At 43.2% G+C, this 23,533-nt stretch overlaps 2 protein-coding genes across 7 annotated transcripts; both read right to left on the minus strand.

Annotated features, from left to right (window-relative positions):
- Window positions 1–3,522: 3,522 nt before the first annotated feature.
- Window positions 3,523–10,986, minus strand: MIIP (migration and invasion inhibitory protein). Of its 3 annotated transcripts, none has more exons than XM_055703976.1 (10): window positions 10,911–10,986; window positions 8,688–8,859; window positions 7,670–8,158; window positions 6,934–7,036; window positions 6,354–6,465; window positions 6,080–6,144; window positions 5,515–5,644; window positions 5,048–5,144; window positions 4,074–4,181; window positions 3,523–3,770 (listed from the first exon to the last, which is right to left on the minus strand). In XM_055703976.1, the coding sequence occupies exons 1-10, from the start codon at window positions 10,967–10,969 to the stop codon at window positions 3,576–3,578; spliced, it is 1,530 nt and encodes a 509-aa protein (XP_055559951.1). In that variant the 5' UTR covers window positions 10,970–10,986; the 3' UTR covers window positions 3,523–3,575. The 3 variants fall into 3 exon arrangements, with proteins under 3 accessions (XP_055559951.1, XP_055559949.1, XP_055559952.1); XM_055703974.1 differs by lacking the exon at window positions 10,911–10,986 and adding an exon at window positions 10,400–10,684; XM_055703977.1 differs by lacking the exon at window positions 10,911–10,986 and adding an exon at window positions 10,400–10,522 and having other exon boundaries at window positions 8,688–8,875.
- MFN2 (mitofusin 2) lies at window positions 10,954–23,497 on the minus strand. 4 transcript variants are annotated; one of them, XR_008731234.1, is made up of 20 exons: window positions 23,379–23,497; window positions 22,932–23,082; window positions 22,509–22,687; window positions 21,684–21,819; window positions 21,183–21,345; window positions 20,523–20,647; window positions 20,096–20,204; window positions 19,893–20,000; window positions 19,337–19,490; window positions 19,030–19,097; window positions 18,740–18,861; window positions 18,291–18,417; window positions 17,553–17,657; window positions 16,918–17,020; window positions 16,047–16,267; window positions 15,761–15,910; window positions 15,150–15,346; window positions 14,636–14,770; window positions 13,861–13,996; window positions 10,954–11,031 (listed from the first exon to the last, which is right to left on the minus strand). XR_008731234.1 is itself a non-coding variant. In XM_055703969.1 (19 exons), the coding sequence occupies exons 3-19, from the start codon at window positions 22,681–22,683 to the stop codon at window positions 13,927–13,929; spliced, it is 2,268 nt and encodes a 755-aa protein (XP_055559944.1). In that variant the 5' UTR covers window positions 22,684–22,687; window positions 22,932–23,082; window positions 23,379–23,497; the 3' UTR covers window positions 10,954–13,926. The 4 variants fall into 4 exon arrangements, 3 of the variants coding, with proteins under 3 accessions (XP_055559944.1, XP_055559946.1, XP_055559945.1); XM_055703969.1 differs by having other exon boundaries at window positions 10,954–13,996; XM_055703971.1 differs by having other exon boundaries at window positions 10,954–13,996; window positions 22,509–22,753.
- Window positions 23,498–23,533: the final 36 nt, after the last annotated feature.

Genomic DNA, 23,533 nt, shown 5'->3' on the forward strand with positions numbered 1-23,533 from the left:
CAAATACACACGTTAGTTTCCCAGTAAATTCTTCCACTGTACTCACATCAGTCACACATCAATGGATCCCTGCCTTCACGCTGAAGGATTTTATATTCCATTGCAGAAGATGACTGGGTATAGACTGCCACCCTTCTGTGGGCACATTTGAGCTCTCTCTCCCCACCCTTAGCTGATCAAGATAAAAAAAATTATCTTCAAACCATTACAACAAACATCTCATCTCTAATGCAATGGCAACGCAAACAAAACCAGGCTTAAGCAGACCCTTCCTCACCAGCTGTTGTAGAGAATTCTTTCTCCTTGGGGATTACTGTGCATCTCAGGTATTAGGGGGACGTATCTCCCTAAATCTTCGCCACAGGCCATGCAGCAGCATGACCACCTCCAGGAATGGGAGACAAGCTATCCCAGAAAAGTTCAGTATTCCTGTAATTTTGTGGCTAGGGACATTGCCCTGGAGATACTGGTACGTTATTGGGAACTCTTTCTTATGACACCATTCTGAACCCCAGATCAGCAAAGGACTCCCCCCCACCCCACATCCTACACTCCTACCTTCCCAAACCAGTCCTCCTCTCTGCAGCCCCAGTACTTCATACCCTCTGCCTTGTCCCCACACACCTCTCGCCAATCTTGGCTTCCTACTACATATTCCAACAGTCTCACCTCTGCTTAGCCTCCTCTCCAGAAACCCCCTGCCTCAAAACATTCCCCCATTTTCCTAACCCAGAGTCCCAACATCACCCACGCTACCCCTACCCTCTGCACTCCCCTGAGGTGCAGATTCCAGCACTGACTCCACCACAGCTCAGGTGGCTGCCAAGTCCACATCCAAGTGCAGAAGCTGCTTTAGCACTGGGTGAAAAGTGGTTTTTCAAGCAGTAAATAAGACTTATTCCTTTACAGCGTACCCCCCAGTGACGTCTCAAGTCACGCTCCTACATGAAAGGGTGCATTATCTTGGACTGTGTAACACTTACTGTAGTTCAAAGCCAACGTGCAAAACCTTGTTATTACTGTAATTTATCCATGTACCCACACCCAAATTACTATGCACAGCACATGGTGCAAAGGCATCTTGTGCAGGCCTGTTACTTACTGTTACTCTAGGCTGGCTAAAACTTCCTTTACTCATCTTTTGCATTCAGATTCTGTCTCATATTCAGTACCACAAATTAAAAAATCTGGTTCTTATAAAGCATGACCTCAGTTTCTAGAAATCACTTTTCTGTTGTTATTCCTTGCATTACTGCTGTTCTTGAGTACAATCAGCAGCCACATTGCTCAGCATGTAGCCTTACAGACATCAGCAGAGTGACTGTGAGAAAGCAGATGAAAGGGGTACACACATTTACCTCAGCTGCAGGTCATGTGAAATTAGAGCAAGCATCTCTTTGGTAACTACCTTGAAGTAAGCTTATGATCAAAAGCTTGACTATACATGAATCACCTTCTTACTAAAAGATGAGGCCTCCATGCACATCCACGGCTAGGTGTCCTAATTAAAAAAATACGGGCTTACTCATTTTCAGACCTCCTGTCTCTCTTCCAGAGAAACAGTGCAGCTAGAGACAAAGGGTTCTAGATCAAACCCTGGACCAGGTATCAACAGTATTAATGAAGCTCTAATTGCAAAATCTTTGGTAATTTCAATTATGAACGGAAAGAGAAGACCAAGTCGGCCAGCAGGAAAATCTGTTTCTATATATTATTAACTACAAACTGACCTAGGCAGTACTCAAGAGTAGAAATTTCAACACATACAGCCTGCTTAAGCTCTGCTGGAAAACCCGAGTACACTGTTCGGATTTCCTATGTAAAAAGGATCATGATACAAGCTTATTCTGCACTGATATGGAGACATAACTATAAAAGCAACACAGAACCATCAGGTCATTCTCTAGGTTAACAAGCAAATCAGACTTTCTGCTCTGAAAGAGTAATAAGCAAAAAGCAAAGGAAACAATTCCCTATACCAGTTCAGAAAATAAAGTGAACTAAGGTGCCGATATTTTAACACAGAAATTGAAATCAGTTCTCTTAATGTGGGCAAATGAGGGCAGGATCAAACAGGCCAGAACCAACATACAAAGAAACAAACCGAGGTTAACTTGGGTAAGCAAGTGCAGTGTCTCGGACTTCTTTCACCTGTTTCTAGTGGAGGAAGAGAGTCATAATCACACTTTCAGTACTTTCACAAGTGTAAAAGACTGAATGTATTCCTAGCTATCAAGAGACATTTTGAGTTCAACATCGGTTCCATCCTGCATTCACCAGACAGATCTCACATAAGCTATTTAATCTCATAGTGCTTTATTTTTCTCTATTTATGAGTGGCTTGCTATAATTTATTCCAGGATAAATTAAGAAGAGGTTTATGACTTCTAATGTTTGGGGCTTTTAGGCAAGGTAGTAAAAAACTCAAATTTGCCCTATTTAGTATAACATTTGGCAGCTAGTATTTTATATTTACTGGATTTATTAATTTTAGTGTTTTCAGTAATGGAAATAATGTGACCAATTCCATTCACTTTACCCTACACATGCACAACTCAAAGCTTAACTGATCAGTCAGGCTTTTCACTTTCCATGCCAAGTCTTACATTGAGATTTCATAATCTTGGAACATTCCTTTCCTTGCTTAAAAAAAAAAGCCTATTCAATCAAATGTATGAATAATGTATTTGATATATAAATAACAGTGAATGCCAAGAAGCTGAAAATATCATTGGTATGAGCCCAGTTCCTTCTGTCAAGTTATCTCCAAGGAATAAATTTTAAGCAGGAATTTCTGTTTCAGGCTTATCCAAGGCAAAACAAAACATCAGTTTTATTGGGTTTTTTAGACAAGAAAAGTAAGATCAGTCTCTAAAATTCAAACAAATCACACTATGTATTTTCTTTTGGTACAACTTAAAACCGAAAGTTTTTTTTGCTTACCTCTAAAAAACTTGCAGAAGCAGAGGTAAGCTTAATTTGCAAACATTTTCAGGCACTATCTAGTTTTCTGACGAATAAAATCCCATTTTACCATTTAACATACTTTTTCACATTCACAGTTCTCTGATGTAATGCATCTTATAGCTACAGACATTGCATTGAAAATAAACTGGATTATTTTTGCTTTAACTAAATTATTGAGTAACTCAAGTTTAAGGCACTAGCAAATTGCGTGTCATGTTTCAAACATTTGGAAATGACCATATTCGTATGCATTCTACCGAATCAGGCCATTCACAGGCCAATTCCTCACCCAGGCATTCGGAGTTCACATTACACTTCTGGTTTATTTAGTTGAGGTGGCAGATGAACTCTGTTGCTGTGGCTGTCCTAGTGGTAACAGTACTAGTTAGTCATCCTGCACACATCACTTTATCCAGCCCTATGTGGGAAAGCTCACGTATCTGCTTAGAAGTAGATGCAGAAGGCAAAAAATGAAAACAAAAAACAGTTAAATGTACAAACTCATATATGTGTATTGGGTGCTCATGGACCCACAACTCCAAAAATCAGGAAAAATCCATTCAAAGATTTATTTTTATTAAAATAAGAGTTTTTTCCACACCCTGCGCTCATCCCTTCCCCGGGGCAATCAAATCGGTGGTGCACAGAGTTGAGGCAGTCAGATTTAATGGAGCTGCTCTGTAGTGTCCAGGTTTGTTTTGCTCCCTCTGATGAGAAGCACTGCTAAATCTGAAGTGTGTCAGGTGGGTCAGGTTCAAAAGTTGGTCGGTTCTGGTTCCTCCTGACACTCTGGACACCGAGTTCTGGAATCCAAATTAAGAGGATATTAACGAAAGCATGCCAAAGTGACTTTTCCCATTTTGATGAAGACCAGTGAGCTAAACAGGCTTTTGCCTGTTATCCAGCTCCATTTGCTTTTTTGTGTCTGTGTGCACTAGTTTACACAGCAGAATGAAAATGTTTTCTTGTGGGCTAAGGAGATAATCTTCCAGGCATTTTCATATGCTCAGTCATCAATGATTATAGCTTTAATAGAGACAGGATAGCAATATCTGTCTGTGCAATTCACAGCATCTCCAGGGACTCTTTTAACAGGCTATTCTTACCAGGCGAGGATGGTGAGAAGGCTTCTCTTCCAGTGAAGCTCGCAGATCCAAACTGCTGAGCACAGGATTGCTGGAGGGGATGATATTTTCCCAGCCAGCCAGGCAATGCTGTGGAAACAGACAGGAATGCTGCAATGGAGTGCTTTACCCTTGTGGCCTGTTAGCTTTAAATAATAACTTCTGCACAGAAAGTTTTTAGAAAAATTTTAGAAAATTTTAGCAAGTAAATAATTAATTAATTTTTGAGGAGTTTTATGTCACTAACAGGAAAGAGAAGAAGTCTCTGATGAAGCAAAACTGCATAGCTGTCTCCTCTTCCACCTTTCACTAGCTTATTATTTCTACACCGATCTCTTGGTTTATGAACTCAAGCACCCAACCTCTCTGAACCTGTGTCAACCGACCCATGCATTTCCCTAACCTCATAACCAGGCTTCTTCCTAACTCTTCTCTGGAAATCCCTAGGACAGGGCTAGGTCTCATTAGTAACACTGCCTGCGGAATTGCCTAGTGGCTGCAATACAGGACCAACTCCACAAAATCAGTCTTAAACCCATCCTTGCCACTACTGATTTTGCCTGGCCTGTATATGCTGCGACTACTTCACAGAAGCCTGTCTTTTAGACTCCCTAACATCTGTGGAAAGAAACACAGACGTTCTTCGTTCATCCTGTTGAAAGGTCAATGTCTGAAATAAGTCAGCTGAATCATGCCCCAGAAGCATACAGCTCCGTATGGTACTTTTTGGTTTTTTCCTTAGTGTAAAGCATTTGGGGATATGTCATATACATCATGCCAGGTATAAGCTCAGAAGCACAAACCAATGTTTTTTCTTGCTATCTCAGTGACGCAGATCAGAAATTTTAGTGGAAACCCTGCCAGGGGGATGAGTCCCATATTCTCTCTCCTTGTGCTGTAAAACAACACCTAGCCTGGGCTGCGCCATCAGTATCAGCAAGAAAACAGCAACTTACTGAAGGTAATCCTAGGTTATCTGTCGGTTCAAAGCTCTTCCTGCGATGGGCTTTGTATTTGTAGGCAGGCATAAGGGTAGACCTGGGAATGCTGACCCTGCAACAACACAAGGTTTGACAAGGCAGAGGAAATTTGCATGCCCTTCCCACTCAGAATCCAAGGGTCTAATCCCAAAGTGAACCAAGCAAACCAGTTTTGGGTTAGGGCACTAGACACTTAACACTTAACATGTACATTCAGATTCTGGACCAAATTCAGCTAAACCACACGTTTCTCACTGACTTCAGAACCGTTTCTGCTTACAGCAAAGATCAGTAGGGAGTTTTTAAGCAAGAGATACACCTCTGCCTTGAGAAAAACAACCTTTTACAAGCTATTTTGATGCTGTTTTCTCCCTCACAAGATCAGCTTTTTCTTCCTTATTGTTTCCTCAAGTTCTGCATATTACAAAGCAATAATTCTTTACCTGACATAGGCTGGCTCTTCCAGTGTCGCTGGGGGCTGGTGAGTACGTGGGATCTTACACATGGGACAGGCAGATTCTGAATCCACAGGGACAGTGAAGAGGCGCTGGTTTAATTGGTAACAGTAAACACCTGCCACAGAGTAAAAAACCACCATGGTATTTGTTTTTCAGAAGGTTCCTCAATGCAGTCCACAAAGCTGTGTTCTACTGCAGTGCCACATATGCATTCTACAGAAAGAGCTGCTTTTCCTGAAATATCTTTTACACTTCCTGTCCCCAAATAAGTTCCTAAAAAGCAAAACCAAAACTTCAACCTCCTCAACTGAAAAAAGAGAACATTAGCTAATTATAAGAAACCCTGAGAAAATAAGACGACACTGATTGAGAGGATCCCTAGAAGACTCAAGTATTTTTGGAGTAGGAAGCTGAATCTGGTTTAGAAGCTGCAGCTAAAAATAACACATTCTTCCCTGTCTTGTATGATGTGGGGCGCTCTCAGAACGACAGGCAAAGACTGCTCTGTTGCTTGTTCACAGAATTGAATTATGAAGAAATCTCATCTTACACTTATGAGAACTGGTTATCAAATCTGGTTCTTGTTCAGGAACTATGCAATCCAGAGCCTTGGGCCTAAAGAAACACACAAACAGATCAGTTAGCGACAGGGGGGGGGCAGGCCCTCTGAACACCCCCACCTTTTCCAAGCATACATTCCTGACTGGGAGGTAAAGACAGACCTACAGAGCCACCCTTGTAATTTCCCACTGCAGTCAGACTATACTTCTCACTACTCTTAAGGGATATGTTGCTGCTTCAGACCTTCCACCACACCCACTTACTCCAGGTGCTGCTCATGAATACATGCAGCTTGGTTGGCCTGTCGGAACTCATGCAGCTCAGCAAAGTACTGGTCCGATTTTTCTGCTACTGAAGAGTTGTTATCTAGGAGCCCTGAGAACACCAAGGAAAGAGAAAAGTTTAAGGATTTACCAGATTTGGGAAAGCTCAGAAACAAGCCTCACACAAAACAGTCAAGGCTACCGAAGGTCTGAAGTACCAAAATGGATAACGAGGAGTGTGCCATCATGTCAAGCCAGTGCTGTACTGCATGGTTTGGGCCCCTTATTGCATTCATTTGCTTTGGTTACCTGGTACACCCTCTGACCCCACTCAGCGTTGGCGTTTGCTGCCTGGATCCCTATACCACTGCCACTTCACCCTCCCAGGGAAGCACGGGTCACCTCCGGCCTGGACAGGGAGCAGCTTCTGACAAAACTGCAGCTCCTTTGCTGAGACCTGCTACGTGAACTCTAAGACTGCAGTTCTGTCACACCTCAACTTAAAGGGGTTGTAAGCTGTGTTTCAACTCTTTATATTACTAGATCATGCTGACAGCTTTGCTTTAGGTTTAGGATTCACCTGCAATCCAGTCATAGCCCAGGAAAGGATGCACAGACCAACTGCTCACAGGTATGGTATATTCTTCAGGGTCAGACTGAAAAGCCACATGACCAGCTTCCTTCTGGGAAGAAAACAATTCAAAAAGACTTCTTATGCATCTAGCAGGACACTCAAAGGTACAGCTTAGGAGACAACTGGCAGCTGTTCAAATGGGGGAGCTGGCTGGCTTTGTGGCTGGATTCTGTCTATGCCTCTACCAGTATTTACTCGCTAGCCCTTTGTCCTCCCAATTCATAAAACAGAAAGAGGCAGGGGACTTCCCCAGGCCAAGTCAGTACTTCTCATGGCTTTGAACAGAATGCTGACCACCCTGCACCACACATCCCCAAACATCAGGCCACTTGCGCTGCCCTGGAGGACGATCACAGCAACAGCCTGCCCTTCACGCTTACGGAAGCAAGCTATACAGCAGCAGCACTGCACCAGGCTGTTCTTCCTGAGCACGTGAACCACATATACAAATGGCAAAGAGTGACAGTGAAGTGCTACAGTTTTCTGGTCTTTGGTTCAAGGGCTAAGGAAAGCAGGGCCTGAACAGACTGCCAACAGCCCCTGGCTGCTAAGGCCAGGAACAGTTCTGACCCAACTTCCAATTTACACAGTGGGAACAGGGCAAGTAATGTTCTCCTGACCCTTCCTCCCCATCCTCCTATTGACTTACGAAAATAAGCAAAGCATTGGTTTCACCATTTACCTTCAACCCTTTGGACTGAGATGTCAGCGAGATTGATTTACAAATTATGGGCTCTCTAATGACCACATGCTGCTTGCTGGTCTCTTCACTTTGTGTTCTGCTCAGTGATGGGTCCGGATGACCCTTAAGCTGTTTTTTCTCTTGGGACCCATGCAGCAGAGTGGACTGTTTTCTGTTCTCTCCATGTCCCAGAAGGAAGGACTCTTTCTCCTGACTTCCTCGAGCAGGGCCATCCCTATCCACTCTAGAGGTTTCTCTGCCACACGTAATGATTGCAGACTCTGGCATAACATTCTTTTTCCCAGGGAAGCTGGAATCCAAACCTACTGCTTCCTCTGTCTTTGCTTGTTGTTGCTGTACCATTCTTTCATTGCTGCTGTGTTTAAGAGATGAACAGAGGGCTGCTCGGGCTGCATAAGCTCCAGGTTCCACAGATACCAACACTGCAGGGTCAGCTGTAGAAGTCACAGCATCAACCTGATTTCCCTTCTGTAAGGACAGAGACTCTCATACCACATGGCATCATCCAGATTACAAATACCTTTCATTAGGACATCACTCAGTAAGAGAAAACCAATCTCTCATTCTACTATGCTCACCCCTTTAAATTCCTGTGGGGAAAAATAAATCCTTATATTATTCATGAGACATTATTAAGTGTTTGGAGAAGACAAAAAATGGATCCACTTTCAGCTACATGCAGTTTTTGCCAATCTGAGAAATTGTTAAACTTTTAGCCTTTGTGCTTAGAATAAAAGGATTATGTTCCACAACGTCCACTCCTATTTTAGGATAGGACATTTCTTAGGCAGGAACTGATCTGTGAACCTTTTGCAAGGAGAACGTATTGGAGACTACAGGATGAACCATAAACAAAGTCTAGCTGCTCTTCTAACAGATTCCACATTCTACTTTCTACCATGTCCCTGTGCGTCTCCTTTACGACACCACTCCATACAGAGAGCTGCTGACTGTCACACATGGCCCATTTGCCTCCCAGCACAGACACAACACATACCCCTCTCCTGGGCAGGGGGACAGATCTATCAGTAGTTGTTCTATTATGCGGCGATGCTGGGAACAGTGGCTTGCCGGCAAGTCTTTTTCTGATCTCTTCCTGCTTCGTTCTGAGCCTTTGTAGAAGGTCCTGGTTGGCCTGACGCAGCCTCTTCAGGTGCCCTAACTCCATTCTGTGAAAACATTTTCCTGTAAAGCCGGAGGCAAAGAAGCAGACTCAGGAAAAACCACTCTCAGGGGACTTTTCACAAATGTTGAGAAGTACTGATCGTTGCTCCTGAGAAATCATCCAGTCTCAAAACTCTTCACACTAAGAACTAGCACCACTGCATACTTCTCTCCCCTCGGATGTACTGTCAAATATTTCACACCCAGAAAGCGGTAGCTGACTGAATAAAGACACTCTTACAGAGGAAATGGTAAACATGAAAAAAGTCACAGCAAAAAGCCAAATAAGAGACTTTTGATTCAGAGGCTGATATTTAGGACAACCTCATGTAATTCTACTCTAATGTTCTTTTTAAGCATCACAATTTATACTGTGATAATACCAGGATGCCTGTAAGTTCAAAATATGAATAATAAATACAAATGTATGTACTACATCCAAAAAAATACTGAATCAAAACTGTCCTCTGTGTTACCCAGGCAGGAAGAACTACAAAAGGCTGAATTATGAATCAGGACTAGGGGTCAGACAATTCCAATCCCACACATTAATCACTAAGGGTTACAGCCCTTTTATTGGGGGTGGGTGGGGGGTTGTTAATAAATAAATGAAGCTTAATTTGACTGTAAGGCTCTCACTGTTCACATCATCACAAGCTCCTCTACATTTGCAGAAAGTGTTTTTTAAATAAAATAAAACAAAACCCCAAACCCAAACCCCCACACTGCTTGTGGCTAGAGTGATCAATCATGTGCTCAAGAAAGCTACATGCTTCCCTAGGACCTTTTGTTGCAAAGGATCCCTAAACCCTTCTCCAAAGCTCATCTGATTTGTTTTTGTGTCTGCTACCCTGACAACTGGACATGAGCTATCAAATGCATATGCTGTACAACGGCACTGGTAGGAATGAAGAGCTGTGCTAACAATCAAAAAACTACAACACATCTTTTTGTTACACAAAATAAGCAAAGTGCACTACAGGACATAAACCAGAAATACCAGTCTTGAGGCACTAAATTTGAGATCATTTGAGCAAAACAGAAGTTCTCACAGCATTCACAGGACAAAGCTATCAACATCGTCTCATCATTGCTCATCGGAAAGCAAATACTCCGAAAATATTAGTCAAGGGACTTTCTGGAAGGGTTTTACCAGATGAGACCCACTCTCAGCATAATCTACAAGAAGCTGTTAATCCTTCATGCTCAGCCCCAGGGCCTGGAGCTTACGAAACTGCTTTAGTTTGAAACCTTTGCGAAAAGGAGCTTAGCTTCTCACAGTTAAAAATAAATAACGGTTGTCTCGGGAGCCAAGGACTCTCCCGCCCCTCTGCAAGGAAGCTGCCCAACAGCCCCGCGGCGCCCGCCGGGGCTGTGCCTGCCAGACCCACGGGCTCGGCCCCCCACGCCCGGGGCGGGGCGGGGCAGGGCAGAGGGCCGGGCACGGGCCGCCCCCCCTCCCTCCTCCAGCGGCCGTTCCGGCAGAGCGGGTAACGCTCCCCCGGGCACGGCGTGCGGCCCGCCAGCCCCGCCGGTGCAGCTCACCCCCGCCGCCTGCGCGTCCCCAGCCCGCCTGCGCCGGCCCGAGCCGCCGGGAGATCCCCGCCTCGCTCCAGCCGCCACCGGGGCTCCCCAGGGCGGCCCCGCCCGGCCGCCCCGCCCCGCCGCTCCCGGGGCATGCGCAGGGCCCGGCAGCCGCCGCGGCCGGGGCGGGGTGCGGGAAGGAGCCCTTTCGGAAAGGTTATCGCTGGAAACCGGCCCTTTGCGTTTCTAACCACAGAGTCACACCCCGCGGGAGCTCCCCACCGCCACTGCAGCCCACTAACGCCTGCCTGCTGGCCGGTACTGGCACCATGCTCTCCAGCCACCGCTAACGCCACACCGGCATTTCCAGCGTCACTTCAGAAGGAATCCTCAACCTTTCCAGCAGGTTGTTCGGCATCACTGGCCGCCTGTTAATTTTCGAAGTAAGAACACAGATAAAAGGCCACTAATGTCAAACATGCACTTTCCTACAACACAGCAGCATATCATCATCTCAATGTATTATACTTACACTTGAAGACTTTGTATCAACATGCAGAACACATCAGGAGAAATGCTTTTCCAATTCATTTTTATTTTGGTTTCCACTGTTTACAGCATTGATACAGGAATAATTCATGCAAATTTATCACCTTAAATACAGCAGAGAGAAAACTCACTGGTAAGAGTATTTCAAAGAGCTCCATCAACATAACACAATAAGAAAAATAAGTAGCAGCAATAAGATAAAGTGCATTTAGCTGACTTTCTTCAATAAGAGGCTAAGGAAGGCTTTTTTTGGAATTACCTGTTCTAAGGATTAGGTTATCATTCTTTACAAAAATCAGAAGAGAGCAGCCTCCTTGCTGGTATGTTCATTCCTCCACCACTCTCAATTAAAGAACAGCTCTGTTTCATTTGAGAGGAATCCAGCTTATAGGCCCTTCTGTTTTAAGTTCAATTCTCGATCACTCAGGCTTCTAGGGACAAGGGTTGCACACGTACTTAAAAAATCTTCCCTCCCATGTTAGCAGTTTTGCTTCTTAAAAAAATTCAAGCGTTTTTTCCCCCATTCTATAGGTTAGGTTTCAGCACTACCGCGAGAATGCCTACATCACCAGTATCTCAGCAGCATCAGAAACACACACATGGGCAAGACACCCGATTCTAAGAACCCATCAATCTCTCTTCCCTTTACAGATCAGATACTGGCTTAAAGATTAGCTCATTTATCAGATTTCCCCCAAAGGCCTGCTGAAGACCTGCAAACACCACGTCTTCAAAAGCAAGGTCAGCAATTCAGGCTGCCTAGAGCTGCTGAGCAGTAATATATCACCAGCTCCCTCTACCTGGAATTGACAATTTCCTGGTGTATTAGGGGTGTGCTTAACGTTTTAAGTCAATAGCACAGTGTATAGCCTATTATAAATGTCTATGTGGTAACTTGAGAGACTCAAGATCTGAATTTATTCACATAATACCTACAGCAGAGTAACAGCGGATGATTCACTTACTCCGGTACACTTCACCACAAGTTTAGAGAACACCTTTCCAGAGGCAAGGACTCAAGTTTCTTTCTTACTCCCTCTCATAACTGGTCCAAGCCATATTTATGTTCTGGTGGTTGCCTGAGGAAACCAACCAAGGCCAGTGAGGCTTTCTGATGAAAATGGCTTTTCAGTTTGGGTTGGAATCAAAGCTATCTACTACAAGTGACAGTTTTGTTTGCTTCCTGCATTCCAGGGACATAACAAGAGTCTCACTGCCAGCTCCGCCATAATCGAGATACTTCAAGTATTACTGCAAATCTCAGAACAGCCTAACATACCGACATCTCACTATTTCTACTCCCTCAAGTATCATGCAGCTGCTTCTTTCTGGAACTTTCATGACACACAGACCAGGGGACTTGTCACAGGCACACATATTCACACCTGAGTATGAACAAGAAATCCTAAGGCCAGCTGATACCAATTTCCAGTGAAAAGTCCCACTGTCAGTAAGAAAAACCCCCATTGCTTAGTGGTTCTGAATTCAGCTGGGACCTGCTCAAAGATAGCCCAGATTCTCTACAGTTTGGTGCTGAACAGATTTAGGGTTGTCACTAACCTCAGAACTACAAGATCTGATTCTGGATTCCTCAGACGTTTTGTGGGGAACAGAAAGATTATAGCTAACACAGGGCAAAATACTGACCCACCAAGTGGAAAAGAAACTTTACAACATCGGAACCTAATCCTGGTGCTGCTGAAATCAGTGAAAATTTCTCCTCTGTCAACTCCAACAGGAAGACTCAAGTCCTTACAATTCCCAAATCTTGTAATTCAAATTCAAAATTGCTTCAGGGCAAAACTCAATGATTAATTTCATCTAACTGCAAATAAAGAACTTTAAAAAAAATGTTGCCTTAACCCATTCTTGCCCTGGCATGAAATACAAGGGACAGGTCTCCCCAGTGCCCCAGAGGAGCTGCACTTGCCAGCTCACTCTTGTACTTTTAACAGAAGAGAAGCAACATCAAATGTTATTACCGCATGGACTGTAACGTCCTTTGGGAACTCTACATGAAGAAAAACCTCTTACAGCTTGTAATCTGCATGCTGTTGCTGTGGCCAAATAGTGGGAATGGAATTCCAAAGGCCTGCTTCCAAAAACACAGCTGTGCATTTCTACAAAAAAACCCACATTCATCTACTTATCTCATAAGGCAGTTCATCACATTCTGCCAAATGGCTTTTCTTTCCTATTTTTCTTCCTCAATAAGCTGCCAAATTATCAGTAGTACCTGCTTTCACAGGAGCTAGTCTCTGCAAGCTATTCGTCCATGACATGAAATGGGCCTGACTGCATTACTGAAAAGCTCTTAAGATGAAGAAACTAACTCCAAAGACAATAAGCTTACCAAAACAACCTCTTAAGTCTCTCTTGCTCTGGAAGAGAACTGGGTTTTCTTCATAAGTTCAAACATACTGACAGTAATAAACCTTTCTATGAAGGGGCACGGTGAATCTCTGTCACGTTCTACAATAACAGAACATTAACCTAGGAAACAGGCCTGCCCGAGCTACAAATGCATTGTGAAACCATTACGTCTGTGTGCACAGGATCTGTGTTCAGACAAACAGCTGTTTGTCACACATACATAAACTTGGGGCTTGGAAGTCAGAAGTTCTATCTTCATGTACTAAAAGTAATGACTCCATAAAGAGGTGTCAGAATAACTTTAAACCTGATGTTTGTTTGATTTAAATTTGTTACTATACTTGATTTTGCTTTAAGAAGTCCCTGTAAATGTATGAAGCACACATTCCTTCTGAAGTAGCCTGGTCTCACAAGAAGGAAAAAGAAGAGTTATAAACAAATTAGTGTTTAGAGGTGGGACACAAAACGGGGAAGCAGAACCCTATTGTTCACACAGCAACTGGAAACACAGCAATAGGCTTTTGCTCATCTCATTCCCTTTAGGGAATTCCATCACCCACCATGTTCTCTGCAGTAATTAAGAGAGCACTGAAGGGAAACAGTGTTGGTTTTCTCTTCTTCTCACACTATCTGCTTTGCTGCAGGTACTGATGTGTGAACATGTTGAGCTCACTGTCAAGCCATCCTGCTTTATTCCTGCAAGGACAGAAAGCTGCCATTAGGTGAGTAAAATAGCTCTCCTCAAGCCAATCTGAAAGAAGCCTGACCAAAACAAGTGAAGAGTAAGGCACAGAGAGGAGTGCCAGAGGTCCATTCCAGAATGCTGACCCTCAGGTCAGGAACGCTTGCCTGCTAACAGTCCCTAGACCTTGAGGTTCAAACCAAGATCTTGGTCACAATTTCATATTGATTTTATTGTGTAGATAAGGAATGTTTGAAAAATTCTTCCCGACAGCCTTCGCAGGGTGAAGAAAAACATCAGAAAACAGTGTACAAGGGTGAAGGTGAGACTTAGAATAATTTTATAGTAGCTTGAAGGAATTTGTAGGAGTAGAGGACTGTAAGTTTTGATAAATGGAAAGGAACTGTAATTCTGAACAAACCAAAAACAAGAAGGAAGAAGTGTTTTGTGAGAGAGGAGATTTAAATGACTGTCAACAGTACATGGGAAAGTACATAGTAAAAGGGAACATGACTTGGTAAGGAAAGATGCTGGTGTCTGCACCCCAAACACTACAACGGAAGGAGAACTGCAAAGACACACTCTAATCTGAAAATCTTGGGGCAATCACATGAAAAACAGTTGTCTGAGTATACAGGATAATAAAAGCTCACCTGAGCAATTTTGCTTTGCTCTGCAGTGAATCCAGAACTTCGATTTTTTTATTCAAGGCAGAAACTTCCTGCTCAAGATTCTCCCGTGTAACATCCACTTGCTGACACAAATGAGCGAATGTTCCAGCAAGCTCTCTATGAAACAAGAATAGTCAGATAAGACAAAAAGTAAGATCAAGCAGCAAATTCAAGGAATAAATCCCTCTGACGTATAGTGACGATGATACTGTCTCAGACATTCGTCCTTCCACTTCTGCACAAGAATACATCAGAGCATCAGAGCAACTTGATTTGAAAGACTGAAGTACATTAAGACTAAACCTTAACAGCACCCAAATACTACATCCATGATTCAGAAAAACATAATATTCTTTTAAAACACTTGTATCATTACACCTTTTTAAATCTGGAATTCAATATGCAAACTTACCTTGTTTTTACAATAAATATAATTTAAATAAAAAAACTCACAATAGAATTTAGATAAGGTTTTAGCTGAATATAGGCAACTCACTGTTGGACTTGGTGGCTGCAATTAGAACCTGTGTAACTGACGATGAGCTGCAATTTCTCACCAGCATACTCTACAAACTGCCGTTTGAAAGCTCTCTCTTTCGCTTTCGTGGTCCAGGTGAGGCGTTCATACACATAAAGGAGCCCATAAAGGCCAAAAGAGAGAGCAATCAGTCTCCAACCCACAGCCTTCCAGACCTAAAAAAAGCACAAGGGAAAAAAAAAATGACACAATCATTGTCCAGGAATGATGCTAACTCCTAACAACGTTGCACCGAGCATTGTGCTTATATTCTAGGCACATGAAAATGAGCCAGAAAGATAACCTTGACTTGCAAGTGGTTTCATTTGTCAGACGGCTTACTACTATTTCCAGCCTATAAAATAAAAACACCTAACCTAAACTATTGGGGTTCTGTATGGGTTAACCTTTACAGCACATTTAAATTACACCTGCAAGTGGAAACAAACTTTGTCTGGTTCACAGAATCCCTGTTTCCAAAGTAAAAGACACCTTTAAGCAATCATCTCCCCTGTGAGAAACCATCCACCCCCAGTCAAGTCAGTGTTCCAATTTTATTTATATAAATGCTGCTCAGATTGTCAACATACCACACCACCAACCACGATGATCCCCATGGAAGTTCGGGAAGTTAATGAGGCCAGGCCAGTTACCATCGACACCATGAGCTCCTCCTGGGTCATAGAGCCCTGAGGCAAAGGAGGCAAACTGGGATTTGCTGGTGTTAAAGGGCGTTGAACCTAATTAGAAAAGCAGCGACAAAAGAAAAAACAAAGTACAGAATAAGAGAAGGCAAGCCACTGCTCTTTCCGCCAAAAATATTTCAGCAGCCACTCAATATCCCATCTATCCCAACCGCTCGGTGAGGTATCCTACCTGGTCGTTATAGCCCATCAAGGCCCGACGACCATTCTTTGGTCCCAAAAACCTGTTCACCAGCATCGTCCATCCAAGAGAGAAATGGAACTCTATGTCCTCTTGGAAGTCAGCGCAAAGCTTGTCACAGTTCAGATCATAGCTGAGCGTGAAGCACTGTCGGGGAATTAACATGTCTATCTGGCCGCGCAAAGAGACTGGGAGAAGGGGTTTTAAACCATCTGCAGAGACAGAAAATAAAAACATTTTAAAAACGGCTGTTGGGTTCACAAGGATTAACTGGACTTGTATTCTGTAATCAGGGTGGTTATGGGTTGTTCCATCCTCCATAGTTTATTTTCTTGCTACCTTAAAAGTGCTAAAGCCAAGTATGTTGCAAAATGAGAGACGCATCACAAATTACTACTGAATTCTTAGTTCTTCAGAACCCTGAATAAAATCTTTCCATGAACCCTACTAAATCCTTACAGGTAGCTGGTAACGTATACAATTTAGCAATAGCTTGGTAAAACAAAATGTGAAGGCTAGTTCTAAAAGTGTTCAGGCACCATACTACAATTAAAACTTAGATTCAGACAGGCACCTAGTTACAAGTCATTCACATTTCATTAGGTTCTTGGTCCGAGAATGTCTCAAGTTTCCAAAGTCACAGTTCTTCTCTGTCATGAGGATTAAGTTAACTGAGTATTAATTAGCAAATCACTGTAAAAGTTTAGACACAGTGTGGAAAAAACAGGAGTAGTCTAATCAAGATGGAAACTAAGATGCCCACTGCACATCAGCCGTAAGATTAAAGAGAACGCCAGAACATCTACCTAGTTCTTTTGCATTTCAGTTAAAAGGAAAGGGAAATACTGCCTGCTGAACTGACCTATCATTTCTTGCTGCATTGTCTGCAGGGAAGCTGTGATTGCATTGGAGCAACGATCTGACATGTTACGGCCCAGGCCCTCCTCAATGTGTTTATGCAGCTCCTGACAAACAGAGAACAGGTTATTAAGCTTAAAGTAAACACAGGTAAGATGCAGGCTGCAGGTGCTAGAGCTTGCCAGTTAAAAAAACCCTCCCAGAACAGGAGCACACATTCTGTCTGCCCACTGTTCTAACACTTATTTCATTTCCCCCTGCCAATTCTTCAGTGAAGGAGAGGAAAAAGCAAATCAAAGAATCTCACATGTACTCTGTTGTCTAGGAAAAGTTCTGTTTGATCTATACAATGTGATATATCATATATGTATCGATTTATCACTGATATTATTAAAACAAAAATAAATCTCTTCCTTACTCTGTTTTCTTGAGGGTTTTTGTTTTGTTTTGTTTTTAAGATGTTTGCTTTTTACACAATACACATTCTAACAAAAGATTTTCAAGATACGAAAAGCTTAGCTCATATCCTAGTTGGAAGAATGCTAAGCATCTCAATTAGCTGGCATAAATACTGACTCGGAGCGAAAAAAGGTCTCTTTAAATTGCTTAAGCAACCCGTAGGAAGCAAACATCACTTACACTCTTGTAAACTTTAAGAACGACTTGAGATGGATGGAAGTCTGCTTGGTATTCATCTACCAACACTGAAAGCCGTCTGATTTCTTCTGCCATTGCATTTGACACCTAGAGAAACAGCACAGGACAGAGTTTCTATATATTCTGTCTCAGGGGCAGACAGAAAATCCCTGCTGAAGACATGCATTTCTTAGTAAGCACTGCTGAACTCTAGGCACCAGGACTGTGCGGCACCATGCGGCCATTATGCACCAACTGCAAAATGCAATATTGGTGACTTGCAAACAAAGATGATGGCCGAGAAGTATGTAAATCTGTGCCCTGTATAACAATTCAGACAGAAACACAATGAGGCAATATAAGACTTAAGAAAAATGAATAGGCCTTTTCTGTATATCCATAACAGTAAAAATGGCATGTTATTATTGATAGTAAGAAGACTGATTATTTTAGATTGAAATAATAATGAAATTTATCTGAAACATTTTAGGAAGCATTGAAGACTGAAATATAGTAGCAATAATAAGTCAAACATTAATCGAAGTCTCATCATTTATTTAAAGCATCTTATATGAGATGAGCTTCCCCAAGTATTCTACTTTTCATTTTATTATGTCAAGGGAGAAGAGGGGGGAAAAAAACCACAACCAAAAATACTTCTTCAAAGCTTTGTCAGCACTTTGCATTTTTCCCCTCCATGCTGACAGCTGTTTCAGACAATGTATAGCCACTCCTCCTTACCTGCCTCTCCACTTCTTCTGTGATCTGTTTTATTTTCCGCTTGTAGTCTTGAGTAAGGAGCTCCAGCTGTTTGTCAATAAATCCTAAACGCTCCTGTCGCTCCTCTCGCATTTCCAGACAGTAAACTCTAGTGAAAAAAAGCATCCATCAAAGAAACAGATAAATGCATTTTTGACCTACAAGTATCACTTGAATTCGAGAAATAAGATGGATTCTCCTGCCCAAGAACAACATGCGTCAATGTCTACAATACATTACATACACACGGCACAGGACAAAAAAGGTTCTTTTACCAGTACTTTCACAATTCACTGAACAAGCTACTGGTACGTGTCCTTCCTGCTCCCAAACATGCTGTATTCTGCTTTGCATTTTAAACGCTCATATCCTCTTAAACTTCTCCCAGAATACAAACTTCAGTTATGCAAGCACCAAGCACCAGTTCTCACCGCTGTTCCTGAGCAGCAATATGCACAGAATCCATGATGAGACGAACATCTTCTGCAATCTGCTTTGCTCTCACTGTATGCTGCTCAAATTTTGTTTTTACTGCTGACTGTGAGATACATTCCTGTATACAAAAGGCAACCCAAGATTAGCAGCAGGCAGAAGCATGCTAACACAACTTCTTCCCATATAAACCATTTCCAAAATGCAGTCCCACTCATATTTATAAACTCTAGTCCCCAGCCTCTCAGAAGTAAAATCTAAGCAGAAGGTTAATATACACAGTGCTCACCTCAAACCTTCTCTCAAAGTTCTGAAACTCAAACATTCTTACTTGAAAACCATCTGCCAACGCTCCACCTGAGGGGAGGCAAGTACAAAACAACTAAGTTTTGAGAAAGCAACCAGATGCTGGACATCAGGAAATGCTCCTGCTTTACCTTGAAGCCAATGCAAGAGTGCTGCTAAGTCATCTCTTTGTTTCTGACTGTTCTATTATTAACCTGACCCACCACCCCGATTTTATCCATACTTTGGAATAAGATATTCTCTGTTTTCTTCCCTTAAGAAAACTGAAAGTTGATGTTAGCTTTCCTCACCTCCTTCTGGCATCCCTTGAGCCCTCTGAATCCTGGCATTCAGCACTTCTTTTGCTGACACAAAGAAAATTCGATCCCCTGCCTGGGCTCGATCCACCACACCCAGCTCATCTACCAGGAAACTGGTGCACCGCTCCATGTGCTGTCGACGCACCTGAGGGATAAACAGGATAAACCCCACACGCGGTTAAATCCACTTTACGCTTCATCTCTTAGAGGTTAGGCCAGGCACCCACATGCCCTCTGCTGGTCTATGCTACCAATACAAAGAGTAAGACAAAGACTACTTTTTTATGGAATCTTCCAGAGGTTATCTAATTGATCTAACTTCAAAAGGCCCCCGTGAAACACCTTGATTTCCAGCTCAGACATTTCAAGAGTCATGTCCTAATCACTAGTCTATGCTCCCTCCAGTCTCTACACTACGGTAATAAAAACCCAACTGTAAAACAATCACATAGAACACTTTACGATTCTACCCGCAAGGAAAGGACCAGAGTCAAAATCAACTCTATAATATCCGTGCAAAGAGAAGGTATTTAAACAGATCACAAACCTCTTCCATGTATTCTGGTTCAGAGGCAGATGCATCCCAGCGGTTATTTAAAATAAATATATTGGGTCGAGACAAACGTTCATTCACCTTGTGAAAGAACTGTTTCTCCTAAATAAAACGGAACAAAACCTCTTAGGATTAATATGTCTTTTTTTTTTTTACACTTTTAGCCAAATTCACTAAACAAGTGGACTTGAACATACAGTTTGCATCAATGTTGATTCAGAATTTGCCACCAGGACAAATACGTCAGCATCTAGACAGAATTTGTCAATCCAACTGTCCAGCTCTGTGGTTACATCAATTCCAGGGCTAGCAATAAAAAGAGACGAGACATTACTACGCTGTGGAAACAGCAAAAACAGAATTAAAAAAGTTAGTAAGAGATGTGTTTTAGCTTTCCAGGGCATTAATTTCCCATGTCTGAGCTACACTGTCCTGAGGTGATACAGAGTACAGACTAAAAGGAAGTAATCAAGAGAAACTGACTGCTAACTACAGCAAAGGACTTTAGTCACTGTCACAGATTAGAACAGGGTTGATTTCCTTGATGCTTGTTAAATTTGTATTTGCAGACATTTCTGTAATTAATCTATGATAAGCAGGAAAGGAAAGAAAGATATTTCTCACCTGTCCATCAGCACCAGGTCATCCTTTAAGAGAGGACATTTGGAATTGGGCCACATTACGCTGACTAGGCTGCCAGCATTCAGAAGTTCATCTTGATGAAGGGCGTGAGCCAGCTGGTTTACTGTCTATTAAAAAGATGGATAATTTATAACATTTCCTTTATGCTAAGACCCATTAACACAATTATCTCTGCTTCAGGGCTGTTCACAATTTAAGACAAAACCCAACTCCAAATCACTTTCTCCCTGGGAGGTTTTCCACATAAAACTTGCTTGAGTCTCCTAGTCAAAAGGCAACTGAGTTCAGTTCATGAGAGATTTTCCTGTCAACAAAGCCTATTGAGGAATTATCAGCAAGTCTGTGCCTTTTGTCAGTCACACAGAGCCCAGAACCTCCCGAGTCGTTGTTTTGGCTCCCTGCTATCACTAACAAATAAATACAATGTATCACCTTTTTCACAAGATGAACAAGTTCCATTCTGTTACCTTGCTCCACTCCTCCCTTCCTGTACCTAACAAAAAGCTGTTCTTCATCTCTACTCCTTTAATGACTACAATCCTTAACTGTGCCATTTATTGAGAGTGTTTTCATTTTCTTATTCCTTCCCTTTTCCGGTACGAAGAGCTCTCCTCCTTTACCTTAAGGTTAAGGAAATCATACCTTAACACTCTTCTTTTCCTCTGAGCCTTCAGTAAGCAGGAAAGCTTCATGTCCATCTGTCCCTTCTACACGCAGGAAACAATTAGTGGTGTGTCCAATTCCTGAGGGAAGGACTTTGTCCCACAGCATGGCATTTATCACAGTGCTTTTCCCATTGCTTGTCCTGAAGTCAAATTGAAGAATGGTATAGCTAGGCTGCTGAGATTCAGCTACAGTTCTTTTGATATTACAGAAAGCAAGTTCTCTAAACCCAAGCAGTATCAGAAGCATTAACGATTTAGGTGCCATACGCAACTTACAAAAAGACTTTTCTATTTTCTAAGAATTACGTGCTACAATATTTGCTTCCAATTTACAAGACGACCAGTACCAGCGACACAAAATTACAAGCAAAAGCTGGAGCACTAGTGTTTCCATAAATATTTTTTACTGGCTACAATCCTGAAGCTGCCAGTTGCTTTACTGACTGGGGAGCGTAGGCAACATAAGCACGTGACTCACCTTCCAAAAAAAGCAACTTTCATGTGTCGTCTTGCCAGCACTTCACTAATGCCACTGACTTTTGACAGGTAGCCTTTGACTTCCAGTACCTGCTCTTCTGTGGTGACAGGATCAAGCTCTATATTCTTGTGTGTTTCTAAAATCAAAATACATCATGCCTCTCAATTCCAGAAGTCATCCTTTGCAGTACTGGGTGAAACATCTCTTCATGATGTCATACACGTAACTAAATGTTTATCTGTGTCCCAAAGCCTGTGTGGGTGATCTTGACATACGCAACTACACCCTGAGGTAATTTTGCATCAGCTTTTATCAGCTGGTCTGTTTTGTGTATCTAATAACCGTTCTCATCCTTAGGATTGCCTTAAACAGAACACAGCCAACACTACAGACACTCCAACAGCCTTAAAAAAATAATCTTCTGTCTGTGTCTTAAGCTGTTAAAGCCAATTATTGGCCTCTGCTACATGTCACTAGCAATGCCATGTCTAGGTAAATATACTGAAAGAATTATAGACAAAAAGCCTAAAAAGTCTTGTACGGTTTATTAAAAAACTCCCAAACAACATAAAACCCAAGCATAGCTCAGTTTCCTAACATGGGCGAACTTGTCAGCTTTAAACTATGAATCCTGAACTCCACCCAAATTCAATAAAATAATTTTCTGTTCTTAGAAATATTAATATATAAACAGACATGCATGTATCAATAAGCACAGGTCTAGCAGTGCTACTGAACTGAATGAGGGGGGTTTGGTGTACATTTGGGGGAACTGTATGTGGGTGAAGCACTGTTACACGTTCATAGTTCAAGAACTCAGCTTACCTTCCAGGAATGAGGAGCTCTCATTGATGTATGCAGCCAACTGTTCAAAGATACCATTGATTTTCTTCTTTGCAGTGACAAAATGTTTAAGTGGAGAAGCATTTACCTCAGCCATGTGTCTTTTATCCTTCTTCACTGCAACTATTGACTTGGAACGAGTAAACAACAGGGACATCGCGCTACAGGGAAAAATCCAGTAGATAAAGGTGGCTCATCAAGTGCCAACAGCTACCCAATTAAGAATCCTACCAAAAAATATGTAAATACCTGTTTTAAAAACAGCCTCCTTTCCTTCACAAAGATACCGTTCCACTCTACAGTTGGAAATTACTCATTTACCATAAATTTTAAAAAATATCTTATTTTCTTCTCCGTTCCAACACAGAGACCCCCAGCAATCACTGCTGCCCTTCCTCCGCTTACTTTGAGGATGAGTTACGTTGTCACACGTCGGGCATGGTCAGCGGGCGTCCCTGAACGTGGACGACGGCAGTTTTCCTGCCTTGCCCCTCGCCCTGGCCACACGCCGTTCCGCAGCTCTCTCAGCGACGCCGAATCCAGCCCGTCCCCGTCCCTGCGGCAGAGGGACCCGGGGATGAGGGGCGCGGAGCTTCCTGATCACCCAGGCTCGGCTCCCCCGCCATTCCCGTGCGCGGGGGACGCGGCCGCCGCTGCCTTCCCCTCAGAGGCGAGGCGAGCGGGCGGGCCGAAGGGCGGGAAGCGCCCCCCTCCCACCCCACAGCGCGGCCCCCGGCGGGCGGCAGCGCCCCGCCCCGCCCCGGCCCCCGCCACCCATGAGGCGACCCCCGGCGAGCCCGGCCCGGCACCGCTCCCGCCTCCCCGCTCCCCAGGCGCCGCCCCGCCGCTCACCTTCACCGCCGCTCCTGCCAGGCCGCCATGTCACCCCGCGGCACCGCCCGCCGCCAGGCGCAGGGCGGCCGTGTCATCGCGCCGCGCCGCGCGGGCCCCGCCCGCCGCACCACGGAAGCGCGAGCGCAGGCGCCTCCGCGGCAGCGGCCACGCAG

Source organism: Falco cherrug, chromosome 3 (genome assembly GCF_023634085.1).
Source record: "Falco cherrug isolate bFalChe1 chromosome 3, bFalChe1.pri, whole genome shotgun sequence".
Lineage (NCBI taxonomy): Eukaryota > Metazoa > Chordata > Aves > Falconiformes > Falconidae > Falco > Falco cherrug.

Excerpts from the sequence above, each read along its gene's own strand:
- MFN2 (XM_055703969.1), bottom strand. The coding sequence starts at position 22,683 with ATGTCCCTGTTGTTTACTCGTTCCAAGTCAATAGTTGCAGTGAAGAAG. Across the intron at positions 20,205-20,522 it reads GACCTGGTGCTGATGGACAG|CCCTGGAATTGATGTAACCA; the intron begins GTGAGAAATATC and ends TTTTATTGCTAG. Across the intron at positions 19,491-19,892 it reads AACCAGAATACATGGAAGAG|GTGCGTCGACAGCACATGGA; the intron begins GTTTGTGATCTG and ends TTTATCCCTCAG.
- MIIP (XM_055703974.1), bottom strand. The coding sequence starts at position 10,533 with ATGCCCCGGGAGCGGCGGGGCGGGGCGGCCGGGCGGGGCCGCCCTGGG. Across the intron at positions 7,037-7,669 it reads CTCAGTCCAAAGGGTTGAAG|AAGGAAGCTGGTCATGTGGC; the intron begins GTAAATGGTGAA and ends TTTTCTTCCCAG. Across the intron at positions 5,645-6,079 it reads GATAACCAGTTCTCATAAGT|GTGTTTACTGTTACCAATTA; the intron begins GTAAGATGAGAT and ends ACTCTGTGGCAG.